Source organism: Myotis daubentonii, chromosome 6 (genome assembly GCF_963259705.1).
Source record: "Myotis daubentonii chromosome 6, mMyoDau2.1, whole genome shotgun sequence".
NCBI classification, from domain to species: domain Eukaryota; kingdom Metazoa; phylum Chordata; class Mammalia; order Chiroptera; family Vespertilionidae; genus Myotis; species Myotis daubentonii.
The window spans coordinates 40,240,983-40,254,915 of NC_081845.1; the positions used below are offsets into that span (position 1 = coordinate 40,240,983).

The 13,933-nt window shown below is 43.5% G+C and overlaps 1 protein-coding gene across 2 annotated transcripts in view; it reads right to left on the reverse strand.

Annotated features, from left to right (window-relative positions):
• The window catches only part of CRYBG1 (crystallin beta-gamma domain containing 1), a 185,380-nt gene that overhangs the window by 21,575 nt on the left and 149,872 nt on the right, over nt 1–13,933 (reverse strand). For both annotated transcript variants that reach the window (XM_059700811.1, XM_059700812.1), the window contains 3 exons: nt 11,368–11,507; nt 4,230–4,356; nt 1,034–1,069 (listed from right to left, as the gene is read on the reverse strand). In XM_059700811.1, the coding sequence (XP_059556794.1) occupies nt 1,034–1,069; nt 4,230–4,356; nt 11,368–11,507 (303 nt within the window). The remainder of the gene's footprint in view (nt 1–1,033; nt 1,070–4,229; nt 4,357–11,367; nt 11,508–13,933) is intronic.

The window sequence follows — 13,933 nt, forward strand, 5'->3', positions numbered from 1 at the left end:
GATATTTTAAAAAATTAATTAAATAGCCGAAACCGGTTTGGCTCAGTGGATAGAGCGTCGGCCTGCGGACTGAAGGGTCCCAGGTTCGATTCCGGTCAAGGGCATGTGCCTGGGTTGCGGGCACATCCCCGGTGGGGGATGTGCAGGAGGCGGCTGGTCAATGTTTCTCTCTCATCGATGTTTCTGACTCTCTATCTCTCTCCCTTCCTCTCTGTAAAAAATCAATAAAATATATTTTTAAAAAAATTAATTAAATAACAGTATCTTATAATTTTAAAAATCAGAATTTTTTTCCAGTCAGGGTATAGCCCAAAGCTAAGGTTCAAAAGACAGTTTATAAATAATTGGGTCTTGTTTCAATGTCTAGAACTGATGTTTAGAATTTCGCTTAGGGCAAACTAAAGAACCAGAAGGTTCTAAGTTGTTTTTAAAATGAAACAAACTAGCTCTGGCCGGTGTGGCTCAGTTGGTTGGGTGTTGTCCTGTGCACCGAAAGGTTGCTGGTTCGATTCCTGGTCAGGGCACATGCCTGGCTTGTGGGCTGGAACTCCGATGGGAGGTGTGTGTGTATGTACAGGAGGCAATTGATCAATCAATCTCTCTCTCTCTCTCTCTCTCTCTCTCTCTCTCTCTCTCTCTCTCCGAAAGTCGATAAATATTACAAAAACGAAACAAACTAGAGATCAAACTATGTCATAGATGTGGGAAGCAGAAAGAGCCTTTTGGAGATGGGAGAACTTGTCTTGAAAGCTTTTTCCTAACTAACTGGCAAGCAGCCACAGGCCCTACGATTAGTAAATACAACTACAAAATATAAATGTGATACAACCATGAACCTGTGAGCCATGGAAGCACGTGCTGTTGGCGACAGCTAGAGCCATCAGCAGCATCTCCCAGCCTGAAGGACGGCACGCGGAAGCTGGGATAGCTTCCTTTGGCTGCAATTATGCTTCATTTAGGCTGAACTGTAAAATCACACACGTATTCTCTTCAGAGAGACAGAGTGGAAGAAAAATTCAAAATATAGTTTTACCTTTGGATCTACAGGGAATTCAACTTTACGACCACCCTGAAAAGAAAATAACACGGTGAGGGAAATGGTTTTTCAGCGATACATTATCTTTTTATATTACACATGTCAGTTTGCAACATCAAACCTCACAGCAAGGGAACATTCCAGTTTGTTTAAATTTATGTGGAGACAGTTCTAAAATTCCCAACAACGCAGATGAAGACATGAGGAAGCTGGTCTGGGCAGGGGCTCAGAGACTGGCCTGTAGGCTGCATCTACATGTCAGCTGTGTTTTTTGACCCAGTAACTTTTCGTTGTTTTCTTTTTAACTCAGTAAATTTCTTTAAAAAAAAAAAAAAATGCAGCCTAGCCAGTGTGGTTCAGTGGTTGAGCATCATCGACCTATAAACCAGAAGGTTTGATTCCCTATCAGGGCACATGCCCAGGTTGCAGGCTCAAACCCCAGTGGAGGGTAGGCAGGAGGCAACCGACCAGTGATTCTCTATCATCACCAATGTTTCTATCTCTCTCTCCCTTTCTCCCTCTGAAATCATTTTTTAAAAATTGCATATTTCTCACTTCGCTTAAGAAACAGTTCTAAGATCTGACATTTCTGGACCCAAATTCTCACAGGCAACAAACTTCACCTCCCGAACTTACTAACCCTACGCTGTGCTCATTCTCCAGCCGGGACTCAGGCTCTGGTCTGCCTCTCTCCACCTTCCCTCGGTCCAGTCCCAGCCAGCCTCACGCCTGTCTATTTGCTGCCCTGCTCCCAGAGGCATTTGATTTTGCAACCCATGGCTTATAAAACTGTTGAAGTTCATACAAGCTCACAATATGATCTGGAGGACTCTTGAAATAATTAAACTGTCAGGTAAAATTTAAAACACACCAAAGGATGGGCCTATGGGGGTTGTTATACTTTTATAATTAAAAACTTCTTAAATTCTCTAAAATTCACTAAAACAAACCATAGAAAAGGGATGATACAGGAATATTAAACAGGGTCAAGTTAACAGCAGCAGTGGGAAAGTCAGAAGGATTTTTTCACCAATACATATTTAACAGCTTTAAATAAATAAAAAGCACAGCCTATGATGCTCAAATGTACCAAATGACCTGCAATTATAAAGGAGTGTGCTTGATTTTGTCAACAGACTACAGCTTATACAACCAAGTGCCCTTTTCTAAAGTAATCCAATTTGAATGCCATCAATTTTACAGTTTTGTAAATTACCACTAACAACTGCCTTTTAAATTAGGGGCAATTCTCTGATACATTCACACAACTAACTGAAGTTTGTTCTTTGAGAGTAGATTTAGTTTTAGAAAAAAAGCCCCAAATCATTTACAATAAAACCAGCAAACACACAGGTACATAACCACAAGCTCTGGCAGGTGGGGTGAGACTAAGATAAAAAGCTGTCTTCCTGAAGTTCTCATTTATTTCAAACTGACTCGGAAGACAACCGCAGAGTGGAATTAAAAAACCACGTCTGTAAGGAGAGCCTCCCTGGGAGTGCCCACCACACCGTGCACACACTGCTCAGCACGGGACAGGACCGCTGCAGCCTGGATCCTGCCAAGGCTTAGAGGCCAGCACAGGAACCAGACAACAGGGCACAACACGGGGGGGGGGGGGGGGGGGGGGGGCGGGGGGGGGCGGGGAAGGGGCTGGGAGGGGAGGGAGCAGAGCAAGCACGGGCTCCTCTACAGCTAATACTTGGGGAGACAACATTCATTTAGACATCCAGCTCCAGTGCCCCCAAAGCTGCTGCCCAGCCCAGCTTCCTGTCACTCTACCACACCCAGCCCCGGCCCAGCTCCTGCGGGCCTTCTCTGACATCGCCATCTAAAACCAGCCATCCAAGACCCAGCTCGATTTCTCCTCCCAACTATCCCCTTCCTGGTCACATCACCAACAAGTTGGAGTTTATCTGTCCTTCCTCCTGTTTTTCCAGAAAGGTTCAATTGTGTCCATTTTCTTTACTTCCTAAGCCTGCCCTGTGCTGAAGCCCGCGCACACACCTGGGGCTCTGCAGGGCTGAGGATGCCTGAGGGCAGAGGACCAGGGCGGGGCCACATTTTTTCACCTAAAGCATCTAGCAAGTTATCCTGCTGCAGGCAGTTAGACAGACATGAGCAGAGCCAGGACCATGGGCCAGCACAGAAGGTCACCAGGATGGAAAGCCCGGGGTGCCTAGCAAAGGACAATCAATGGTAGGGTGGGACCTCACCCCCAGGGTGACCTTTCCTCCCCTAGCATATCATTAGTCATGAGGTTTGAACCCCGTGACCTCTCTCCTCCCTGGAGACAGCGTCTATGTCTCAGTTGTATTTCAGCTCCAGGCCCAGGTAAACAACAAAACCAGCCACAGCTGACGTCAGGACCAGCTGCACTGAAAAAAGACGCCCTGCTCTGGTGCAGGCCAATCAATCAGTGGAGACCACAACCCTGAATGGATGCACCTGGAGGCTACTGAACATTCCATTAAGGTCGTTCCCTAGGACAGCGGTTCTCAACGTGTGGGTCGAGACCCCTTTGGCGGTCGAATGACCCTTTCACAGGGGTCGCCTAAGACCATCCTGCATATCAGATATTTACATTACGATTCATAACAGTAGCAACATTACAGTTATGAAGTCGCAACGGAAATAATTTTATGGTTGGGTCACAACATGAGGAGCTGTATTTAAAGGGCCAGAAGGTTGAGAACCACTGCCCTAGGGCCTTCCCTAAAGTCTTCACCCTCAAAACCCTTGGGGTGCAGGACCTAGTGCACGCTTCTTCAGGAGCACACCTGTGCCTTTCCCTTCCCTTTCCACTTTCCTCTCCCTCCCACCCCCCCCAGGCACAGCACCATTAGCTTCCTCACTCCCAAGCTCCAGAGCCCTTCCGCCACCTCCATAACTTGTTTCCTAAGCCCAATTCTTCTGGGAATTACTTCTTCTACCCCTGCGATTTACCGAATGTCCTCTTACAATTTGGGAACCAGCGCCTCACCCTCCTCAAGTACCGAGGTTGCTGAACCCTATTTTGATCTGACCCACCGGTCAGACACCTGGTGCCATTCCCGCCGCCTACAACAATCCTTTCTGTTATTTCTATGTTGTTAGTCTGCTTTACTGCTTCCAAGTCACATCCTGTGAATCAATGGTGTCAGGCTGGCAAAGAACCACCCACTCCAAGCACACTGTTACATTTCGCGTTTACCATTTTCAGAGGCCGCATGGATCCAATGTAGGCCACGTCTGTGTTCCAGAAGGACAAGTCAGGGTATTCCCCGGGCTCCAGGATAAACGGGACACCCAGAAATCCCGGTTCTTCATAAATCAGCCATCTAAGTAGCACCGAGGAAAGACAGAAACAGACAATGCGTCACCTATTTCAGTACACAGAGCCCCCTGACGAGCAAAGACAAGGACCAAAGCGGATGTGGGTGCACCTGCATGACGTACGGTGGTGCTCAGAGCAACGTTAGACTCGAGGGATAAACCGTTCTACGCGCCTCTTCTTAAGAATCTTTGCTTGTCTCCTTGGCTGGTTTTGTCCATTTAATTTATATTATGAACGGATTTAAAGTGTAACCATCTCTATTACTTCCAAGTGTTAAAAGAACATGTGATCCCTAAGCAGCGTGGTCAGGCCCTGTTGCTCAAGGGTCAGCTGCAGTTCTCTTGTTGCTTGGCCTGTATTTACAGAGGGAGACCCTGACGAGGAAACCTCAAGCTGTGTTTTAAAAGGCAACATGTCATTTGTAACCAAATAACAGGATGTTCCACTTACTGGTCAGTCACAGTGTCAAAGACTAATGACAGCTAACATCCACCTACAGCTCATAAGGAATGCCACCCAGAACTTCATCTAACCCTCAACAATGCTGTGAGGAAGGAGCCTTACTGTCCCCATCTTACAGACAGGTGAGGTACACTGCCCGGGGCCACACGGCTGCAAATACCAAGCGCAGGGCTGATCCCCACTGATCCAGACCCAGGCTCCTAATCATTTTCTTATGGCAGTTTTTTCACTCCAGGGCGTGGGTGTAACTGACTCTCCACAATGACTCAGGATCCCCACGAGGAGCATGACAATGCACAGTGCCGGCCTGGGGGTGGGGGGAGAGGGGTGCAGGGGGAGCTTTCTGAGTTCTTGGATTTTTATGGCTTTTCAAAACCACACCCTTTTATTAGGCTTGTCAGCTGTCACTTCTCCTTCATCAGGGAACCAGCCGCCTCACCCGCCCCTAATGGGCTAGAAACCGGGAAACCAGAAACCCATGCCTGGTAGGACTGCCCCCAAAGACGGTGCAAAGCCTTACCAACTTCCTGGAGGGTTCTGGGAAGGTGAGGCAGCTGGAGAAGTGAGTTCTATGTAAGACAGGTGTTATATGCTCTCTTCATAAACAAATATGGAATTCTTGGTGATCACTTCTCTCCAGCTCTTCGTCAGCCTTGCCAGCGTCCCAGCGGGGACACTCCACCTTGTTCCCAGAAAACCACACCAAAAAGGGGGTGGCTGCCCGTGAAGCCTCTTACCAGCACACGTATCTGAGTCTCCCTTTGCTTTTCCCGTGTTCCCAATTTTAGCCCAAAGGCACATTTTTTGGTGACAGTTATTGTTTAAAATTCCCCTGGATAAATCAGTAACTTTTTTAGACTCACTAATTATACAAGGATTTACAATCAAAATCCCACTGAAGACTAGCCAACACACACACACACACACACACACACACACACACACACACGGAGAGGCTGTGTGTGGCGTGTATGTGGGGATTAAAACGAATCTAGTGTTAGAAGCCAGGATAACAGTTACAGCGAGAGCAAAGGGCAATGAGCCGCAGGCGTGTGGGGGAGCTTCTGAGACACTGGTGATATTCTATTTCCTGATCTGGTTATACTTTGAAAATTCACTCAGCGTATACACTGATGATTTGTCATGCACCTTTTGGTACAAATGTTATATATACATCAATTAAAAAACTTAAGGAAAAAAGAGGTTTATCTTTTAAACACCACTGCCATGCCCCTACACCACAAGAAAACAGACGCTAAAAGACTGAGGTCATTTAACCCTCCTTAACGTTTGACGCATGACAGTGAAGGGTGCATTACATGTTTTCAGAGCTCAGTGCTCTCACGGGCACACACACATTTCATGCCCTAAGTAAATAATGGCAGTTCACCATAAATTGTGCTGTTAGGCTAACCAGCCAAGGGCCTCCGAGTCTGACTCCCCCCCAGTGAATGGGCAAAATTGTTCATAAACACAATGAATGGCTCAGACAAGTAACTCTGAGACTTTGAAATGATGCTGACCCAGTTCATTCAGTCTTTCCTTTCATAGTCTGAGTTCTGAGGGGATTTATTCATCTGATACCAACCATTTCACTTTCCTGGAAACATGTGACTTAGTCACCTGACATTTATAGAAGCAAGTCATCTGGGGTGAAGGGGGGTTTGCTAAAACTCTGAACACAAACCGACACCCTGGAAAGGCTGCTGCTCTGAGCGACTTCCCGGTGAGTGAGTCCGAGGGCCTGGGGAGCTCAGGCAGACATTTCTGGATGCTGATGGACTTTGGAATCTGAAATCTCATTTACAGGGTGTGATTCATTTTTCCTTAGTTCTATTCTAACAAGATAGTGATTCATTTTTCGTAAATTCTATGCCAATAAGTTACATTATTCACCAGGCCGTCAGGAGAGGGGGAAACTGTCTTCAGGCAGTTATTTCAGTTTCTTTTATTGTCCCATGCACTTAGGTAATGAGCTTTTGCCTGAATTAGGAGTAAACAGCACAACTCTAAAGTATGGGCTTCTTTAAAGAAAACAAAAAAACTAACAAATATACGTACACAAATACTGTTGAAGTAATAACAATGCCCATCTATTCCATTATTTTTGAATAACCTTGTGTCATTACTCTTTTTGGAAATACCCTTCACGTCACATAAAAAACAACAACAACTGTCTTATCTTGTTCACTTGCACTTAAATCAGAAACAGTATTTCCAGCTGGATCCCAAGTCTTATTCTCCACACATGGCTACACACGAGTGTTGGCTATGTACAGAAACCAACTGGATATTCAAAAGATTACATGTGAATGTGCCAACTTTCAGGTTATTCAAGAGTTTGAGCTATGACTCTCAAAGGGGAAAATGTGCCTTTACAATGGAGAGGTGAGGGAGGCACTATTTTTACCAAGCAATTCAGCTTGGTGTGGTTAATGGCCAGCTAGTCAGCACGCGCCACCTTTGTGCACAACACAAGTATGTGGCGATACCTTTCCTAAGCCCTTCAACCTGCATGTGATCATACCTCTAGACCTAACCCCTGATATACAGAAAATTCAGGCAACAGAAGAACAAGTTAATTGGTATCATGAGGAAATAGAGATGAATCTAGAGGTAATGGCGAACCTATGACACACGTGTCAGAGGTGACACGCGAACTCATTTTTTTGGTTGATTTTTCTTTGTTAAATGGCATTTAAATATATAAAATAAATATCAAAAATATAAGTCTTTGTTTTACTATGGTTGCAAATATCAAAAAATTTCTATATGTGACACGGCACCAGAGTTAAGTTAGGGTTTTTCAAAATGCTGACATGCCGAGCTCAAAAGGTTCGCCATCACCGATCTAGAGTGTGGTATAGTCTCTAAGAGAGCTGACCTAAATGCTTCAAAAGTCAGTGGCATGGAAGTCCTGGCCGGCGTTGCTAAGTGGTTAGAGCACCAGCCCTCACAACGAAGGGTCATGGGTTTGATTCCCGGTCAAGGGCACATATCTGGGTTGTAGGCTCAATCCCCAGCCTGGTAGGTCATGAAGCATGTAGGAGGCAACCAATCAATGTGTTTCTCTCTCCCCCTCCCCACCTTCCTCCCTTCCACTCTCTTTAAATATCAATGGAAAAAATATCCTTGGGTGAGGATTAACAAAACAAAACAAAAGCAGTGCCATGGGAAACAAAGATGGGAGTACTTAAGAGATTAAAAGGGACTTAAAAGAGACTGACAACCAAGTATATTTATATGAACTTTGATTGGATCTTGATTATTTTTTAAAAATCCATAAAAGACATTTCTGAGACAACTGGGAAAATTTGGTTATGGGCTATAGATTAGACATTATCATGGATGTATTGCTAATTTTTTTTAGATGTGATCCTGATAGTTAGGCAGGAAAATGTCCTTGTAAAGAGATGCAGGGTGAAGTACAGTGAATATTATATAGTAATAAGAAAAAAAATAAAATACAGATATACTCACTGACATGGGTAATCTTAGAAACAATGTAGAGAGAAAGGAACAAGCCACAGGGAACTTTGATAATAATTTTATGAAGCGCAAAAGCAAGCACAACTAAAATATTGCAGGTACAGAGACTATAGGGCTACCCTGTAAAACAAGGGTATAAGAAAAAAAAATCCAGAGAGCTTATGTGTGTGGAGAGGGGCCAGGAGGATGGGGCAGGGTGGGCTGTGCAGGGTGCTGCACAGTTTCAGCGACGGCGAGGGAGGGCCTTCGCTGGGTGCTGGGCACACAGAGGTTTGTTTTATTACTAGATTTCATAATTCACATACATACATACATGCTTCTGTATTATCAGTTATTTCATAATAAAACTGACCAAAAATATTTGGCTATTAAAAATGTCCCTTGATTTCAGAACCCCTGCATTCTCGTAACGCTGAGTAAATGACCGCGCCTGTCTTCCTTAGCTCAATGATGGTGTTAGAGCAGATGGTCTTTATGCTTCCTCTGAAGTCTACCCTCACCTCTGGGATGACGGCTACTGGCATTAGTAAGCTATTAAAATGAAGGTTTAAAAACAGATTACACGCAACAGAATATGAAAGGAAAAATGTATCTAGAGATCACTCATTTTCCCAAATAAAAATATGACAAGTAATACCCTTGTTCTGTGTATGTGTATCCAGAATAAACAGGCCTGGAATAAATCCCCTACAGATATTTTTAAAAGTTCCTTACACAGCAAAGATCTTTCTTATACCAGTTCAGGGGATTGGAGCACCAACAGAAGCAAAATGAGCTCAGCTACCTATTACCAGCGAATTCTCCGCGCCCCTCAGGAATGGCCTTGCAGGTCTGTAAAAGCGCTAATGACCTGGCCCCACTGCTGACCTATCAAGTTCAATGTGCCCAAACTTTGAACTGACATCCAAGACAGCTTTCTGTTCTCCTGGAGGCAACAGAAATGAACAGCCGGAGAAAAGCTGTCCGTGCCACGCAAGCCCATCAGACCCTGAAAGCTGTGACAGGCTCTAACTACCACCCACGAGACAAGTCAACTTATTCTAAAGTGCAGCTCATTAGGCTTCCCCATAGCCCAAGCCTGAGTCATGAGATTAAAATATGATGACAGATGCCTATTTCATTCCTCTCTAAGGAAAGTGATATTCTCGACATTCTTATTTTAGGTCTCACTGATGTGAAAAAATTAAAGGCACCAGGAGATGAAGACTTTTGATCTTTTTTTCCCCCCCTTTTGTTTAGATCCCTCCTTCTCTTCCCAATCACTAAATATAGAAGTGGCCAAGGCTCAGATGGTTTTTCTGTTCTCTACACTCCCTCCCTCTGAGGTCTCCTCAGCGCATGGTGTGCATGCCTTCACGCCCGAGGACTCTAAACTTACATCTCCAGCCTCCCTCCAGGACTCCAGCCTCAGAAACCCGGCCTCCTGCCTGGCCTCCACCCTCAAAGAACAGCTGGCAGGTCCAACCTCACATCTCCAACACTGAACTCCGGCACTGCCCCTCCTAGCCTCTCCTCCAAGTCTTCTCCAATCTTTATTGATATTTGATTGCTGGGCTATTATTGATGTATAGAACAAACAATAACACTTGGGTTAGTTCAGGGGAGGCTCTTTCAAACTTTAACAAAAGGAACAAATTTAATGAACTAAAAAGGTGACCCCCTTGAATAAATGATGTGACTTATGCTCCTGTTTCAAGATTATGACAAATGCTGGGGTCCCAAACCCTGGATGTTTCTCAGCCCCTCACACCTCACAGACAATCTGTCAGCAGATGTTGTCCGTTCCACCTTCAAAATGTATCCAGAATCTGTTCATTTCTCACCAGCACTGCTGCGCCATCCAAGCCACCAAAAGCTCTTGCCCATATAACTGCAACTGCCTCCTAACTTGTTCCTTTGCTTCCGCCCTCGCCTCATTACAGTTTATTTTCTATACAGCAGTTAGTGACCTTTCTAAAACTCCATCAGTGATTACCCACATCCCTTCAAGTCATCTAAAATCCATCCCAACGCCTAAAAGGCCTGACATGACGTGACGCCTCTCCCCCTGGGCGTCCTGCCTCACAGTCCGCCACATGTGCCTCCTGGCTGTTCCCTGAGCCTGCCCAGCAGGGCTTTGCAAAGGCTGTGCTTCCTGCCCAGGCCACTCCCCCTGCCCCTCCTCCCTCAGAGAGCCCCAGGGCTGACTCCCTGGCTTCCTCCAGGTGTCTGCTTGGCTAGTTAGACCTTTCCTGACCACTTTAGCAGCATCACCACTGTCCCTCCCTATAACTTACGTTCCTGTAGTATTTACCATCTGACACATTACACATGCACGGTCTTACGCAGACCCCATCAATAAAAATTTTTGCACATTCTCTGAATACATGAGTATATAAATTACATATTACCACTGAACATATCATGAATTTATTAGAAAACATACACAAAAATGAAATCTTAAACGGAGATTTTAAATAAAATATAAAGAAACTTTAGTATTTGGGGCTGGGCTTTTTTCTGCATCTCAGTGGCTGCGTTCACGTGCCCTAGGCTGTGCACTCCACTTGACAGACCCCATCCTTCAGTCCTGCAGCCTGCACTTTCTATCCTCGTTTCTCCCCCATTTGAGATATTTTCATTTCCTTCAACATACTCTTGCAGTTTCCTGTGATTTGTGAAATCAACATCCTAGGGGCTTTGGACAGCATTGTGTGAAGCGTGACAGGAAGTGCCACATGCGTTGGCCTCTGTCCCGGCTGAAACATCGGGGGCACAGGCTTTGAACGACCAGGAAGGTAAAATCTCCTACTCAGCTGTGAATGAATCAGGTTCCTCTGTGATAAGGAAATCCCCACATTGAAAATGCATTTCCCCTCTTGCTTTTCCCCTAAGAAATCATTGTAAGAGCTGTACAACAACATCAGAATTTTATGTGCCTTACTAAACAACAACAACCCTTTTAGTCAGTAATTAATCACTTAGCAACACAACAAATTAGAGACAGAATATTTTAAGTCTTCTTTCCAGTACGACACTCACCAAAAAAGCTTCACTGAAATTGTACTTAAAATAAAGCACTTACGTGCCCCAATGCACTTTCATGGAACAGGTTTTCTGCATTACACCAAACCCCTGCATTTCTTCAGTGTCATCAAAGTAGGAATTGGCGACTCCTAGCCCTTCTCGTTCAGTAAATAAGTCAATGTGACTAACTCTGTAATCCTGAAAAATAAAAAATACATGTACATACATAATAATTACACCATGAATGTAACTGTACCGTAAGCCCATTTTCCCCAAAGAATTAAAATAAGCTTTAAATATACACATACCTTTCACAGAGCACCTGCCATTTTATCCCTTTCCTGTTTTCACCCATGACTTAATAATAGGTGGTCTTTTGGGGCGGACACATTGCTTTTATTATATATCCGAGTTTTAAATTCAAGCAAAGATCATCAGAAATATATTTAACTAGAGTTTTGGACATATTTATTTCTCTCATCCTCACTGGAAAACTGCTGGCTTTCCTTGGTGACAGGAGTTTTAGTTTAGTTTAGTTTGTTTTTGTTTTGTTAATCCTCACCAGAGGATATGTTTGTCATTTATTTTAAAAAAGAGTGGAAGGGAGGGAGAAAAACAGAGAGGAAGAAACATCGATATGAGAGAGGCACATCGATCAGTTGCCTTCCACATGCCCCCATCAAGGCCAGGGATTGAGTGTGCAACCAAGGTATGTGCCCTTGACCGGAATTGAACCCGCCACCCTTCAGTCCGAAGGCCAAAGTTCTAGCCACTGACCCAAACCAGCTAGGGCAGGAGTTTTAGTTTCCTTGCTCTGATGTGACCACCCAACTCCAGAGAATCAGGTCTATAGAGTGGTTGTGCCAGGAGTCTTCCTCCACTGTTGTTCTGTGCCCTCCCATCCCCCACTGGAAACGCTCCTTGACTGACCAAACTCCTATGATGCCGGTCTCATCTGAGTACTGCAAAGGCACAGTTATGGTGATTCATAAATCTTTGCACTTTGATCACTGTTCCATGCCCTGCATGTCCACAGCCCATCAAACACACTTCAAAAGGCCTCTCCTGGCTGAGTGCCTAAGTGCTAACCAAATCTCTCTTAATCTTTGATTGCTTAGCGAGGTGAACCGATGTGCAGAAGAAACAATAACACTTGGGTTAGTTCAGGGGAGGCTCTTTCAAACATTAACAGAAGAAACAAATTTAATGACTAAAAAGGTGATTCCCTTGAATATTTGCTGTGACTTATGTTTGTGTTTCAAAAAACCATAAACAAACTGTAATAATAATAATAATTCATGATATATCAGGAGCCATAAAAGTTTTCCTACCCTTTAACACGACACCCTTCATAAAAATTTACCCCAGGGAAATAAAGCAGAAATGTATAAATTACTATGTGCACAAAAACGTTCATGCAGCGTTATTTAAAATAGTAAAAAACTAGAAACAACCTGAAGCTCCACAGAGCGTAGAAAGAAAAAATAAATGATGGTACATCACTTCCATGGAAACCCCAAAGGATGTGGACATGAAAAGCATTAACTTCATCAAGTCTGCTGCTATCAGGCAATGTCCCTTCCCCCACCTTCTTGAATGCACCTGAATCTACACCCCACCAGATTCTGACACCTCCCTCAGCTGCAAATCAGTGAGAGATGTTACCAATGGGAGTGTGATCTTCAGAAAAATTGTATGGAAAGAGAAAACGGACTGGGAACTAAAGTGTTAAGTGAAAAAAAGGAAAAGAGCATTGTGCCTCTATTATGGTAGCAACCACCTTAGAATATCAGCTGAGAAAAATTCATGCTGGTGAGATTTGGATGATTATTTTAAAACACTACTGTATTACCAATATTCTTTCAGCCATAAATAAAAACTGCAAATAAATTATTCCACTATGTCATTTTTAAATGGGGCTTCTCATGTCTTTAAGCTTTATCACATTATGCACTTATATAAAAAGTCTTACTCATTCTTAGTCGTTCTCATTTTAGAACATTCATTTTCTCCCTATTGCACCCCAACACCCATCTCTGTTACAAACACAGTTTTAATTTTCCATTTGGAAAGTACCATTAATTACCTTTTTAAAAGGTAAAAAGGGTAAAGAATCATCAAATCTCAACAGCCACAAGAAAGATGCTGCTACAAAAAGGAACCAAGGAAATTTTACCCAATCCATAATGTAGCCTCAAAGACTTATTTTTTTAAAATGCCAGAGCCGAACTATCAACTGAATTATTTATTTTTCCCAAATAGAACTTTTCTAAGCAACTCAAAGTAATCGGAACTCACACAGTAACCAAAAAACAAAAAAAACACACACAAAAAACCACAAAACTAAATAAAAGAAAAATCTGTTCATTCATAACTTATCAAAACCAGGTTATTATATAAAATACACTTGGAAAAAGGATGGGGAGGCCAGGTGTAAAAAATTAACCTTCAAGGTTTATTGTGAAAAAGGTGACTAACCAATGTTTCTTTTCTAATTCATTTTTTAAAATCATTATTTTGACATTATTTTATTTATTCTTTCCATTTTACAAAATTTCTTCGGGTGAGACTGGTTAACAAAATTACACAGGTTTCAGGTGCACAATTCTACAACACATCATCTG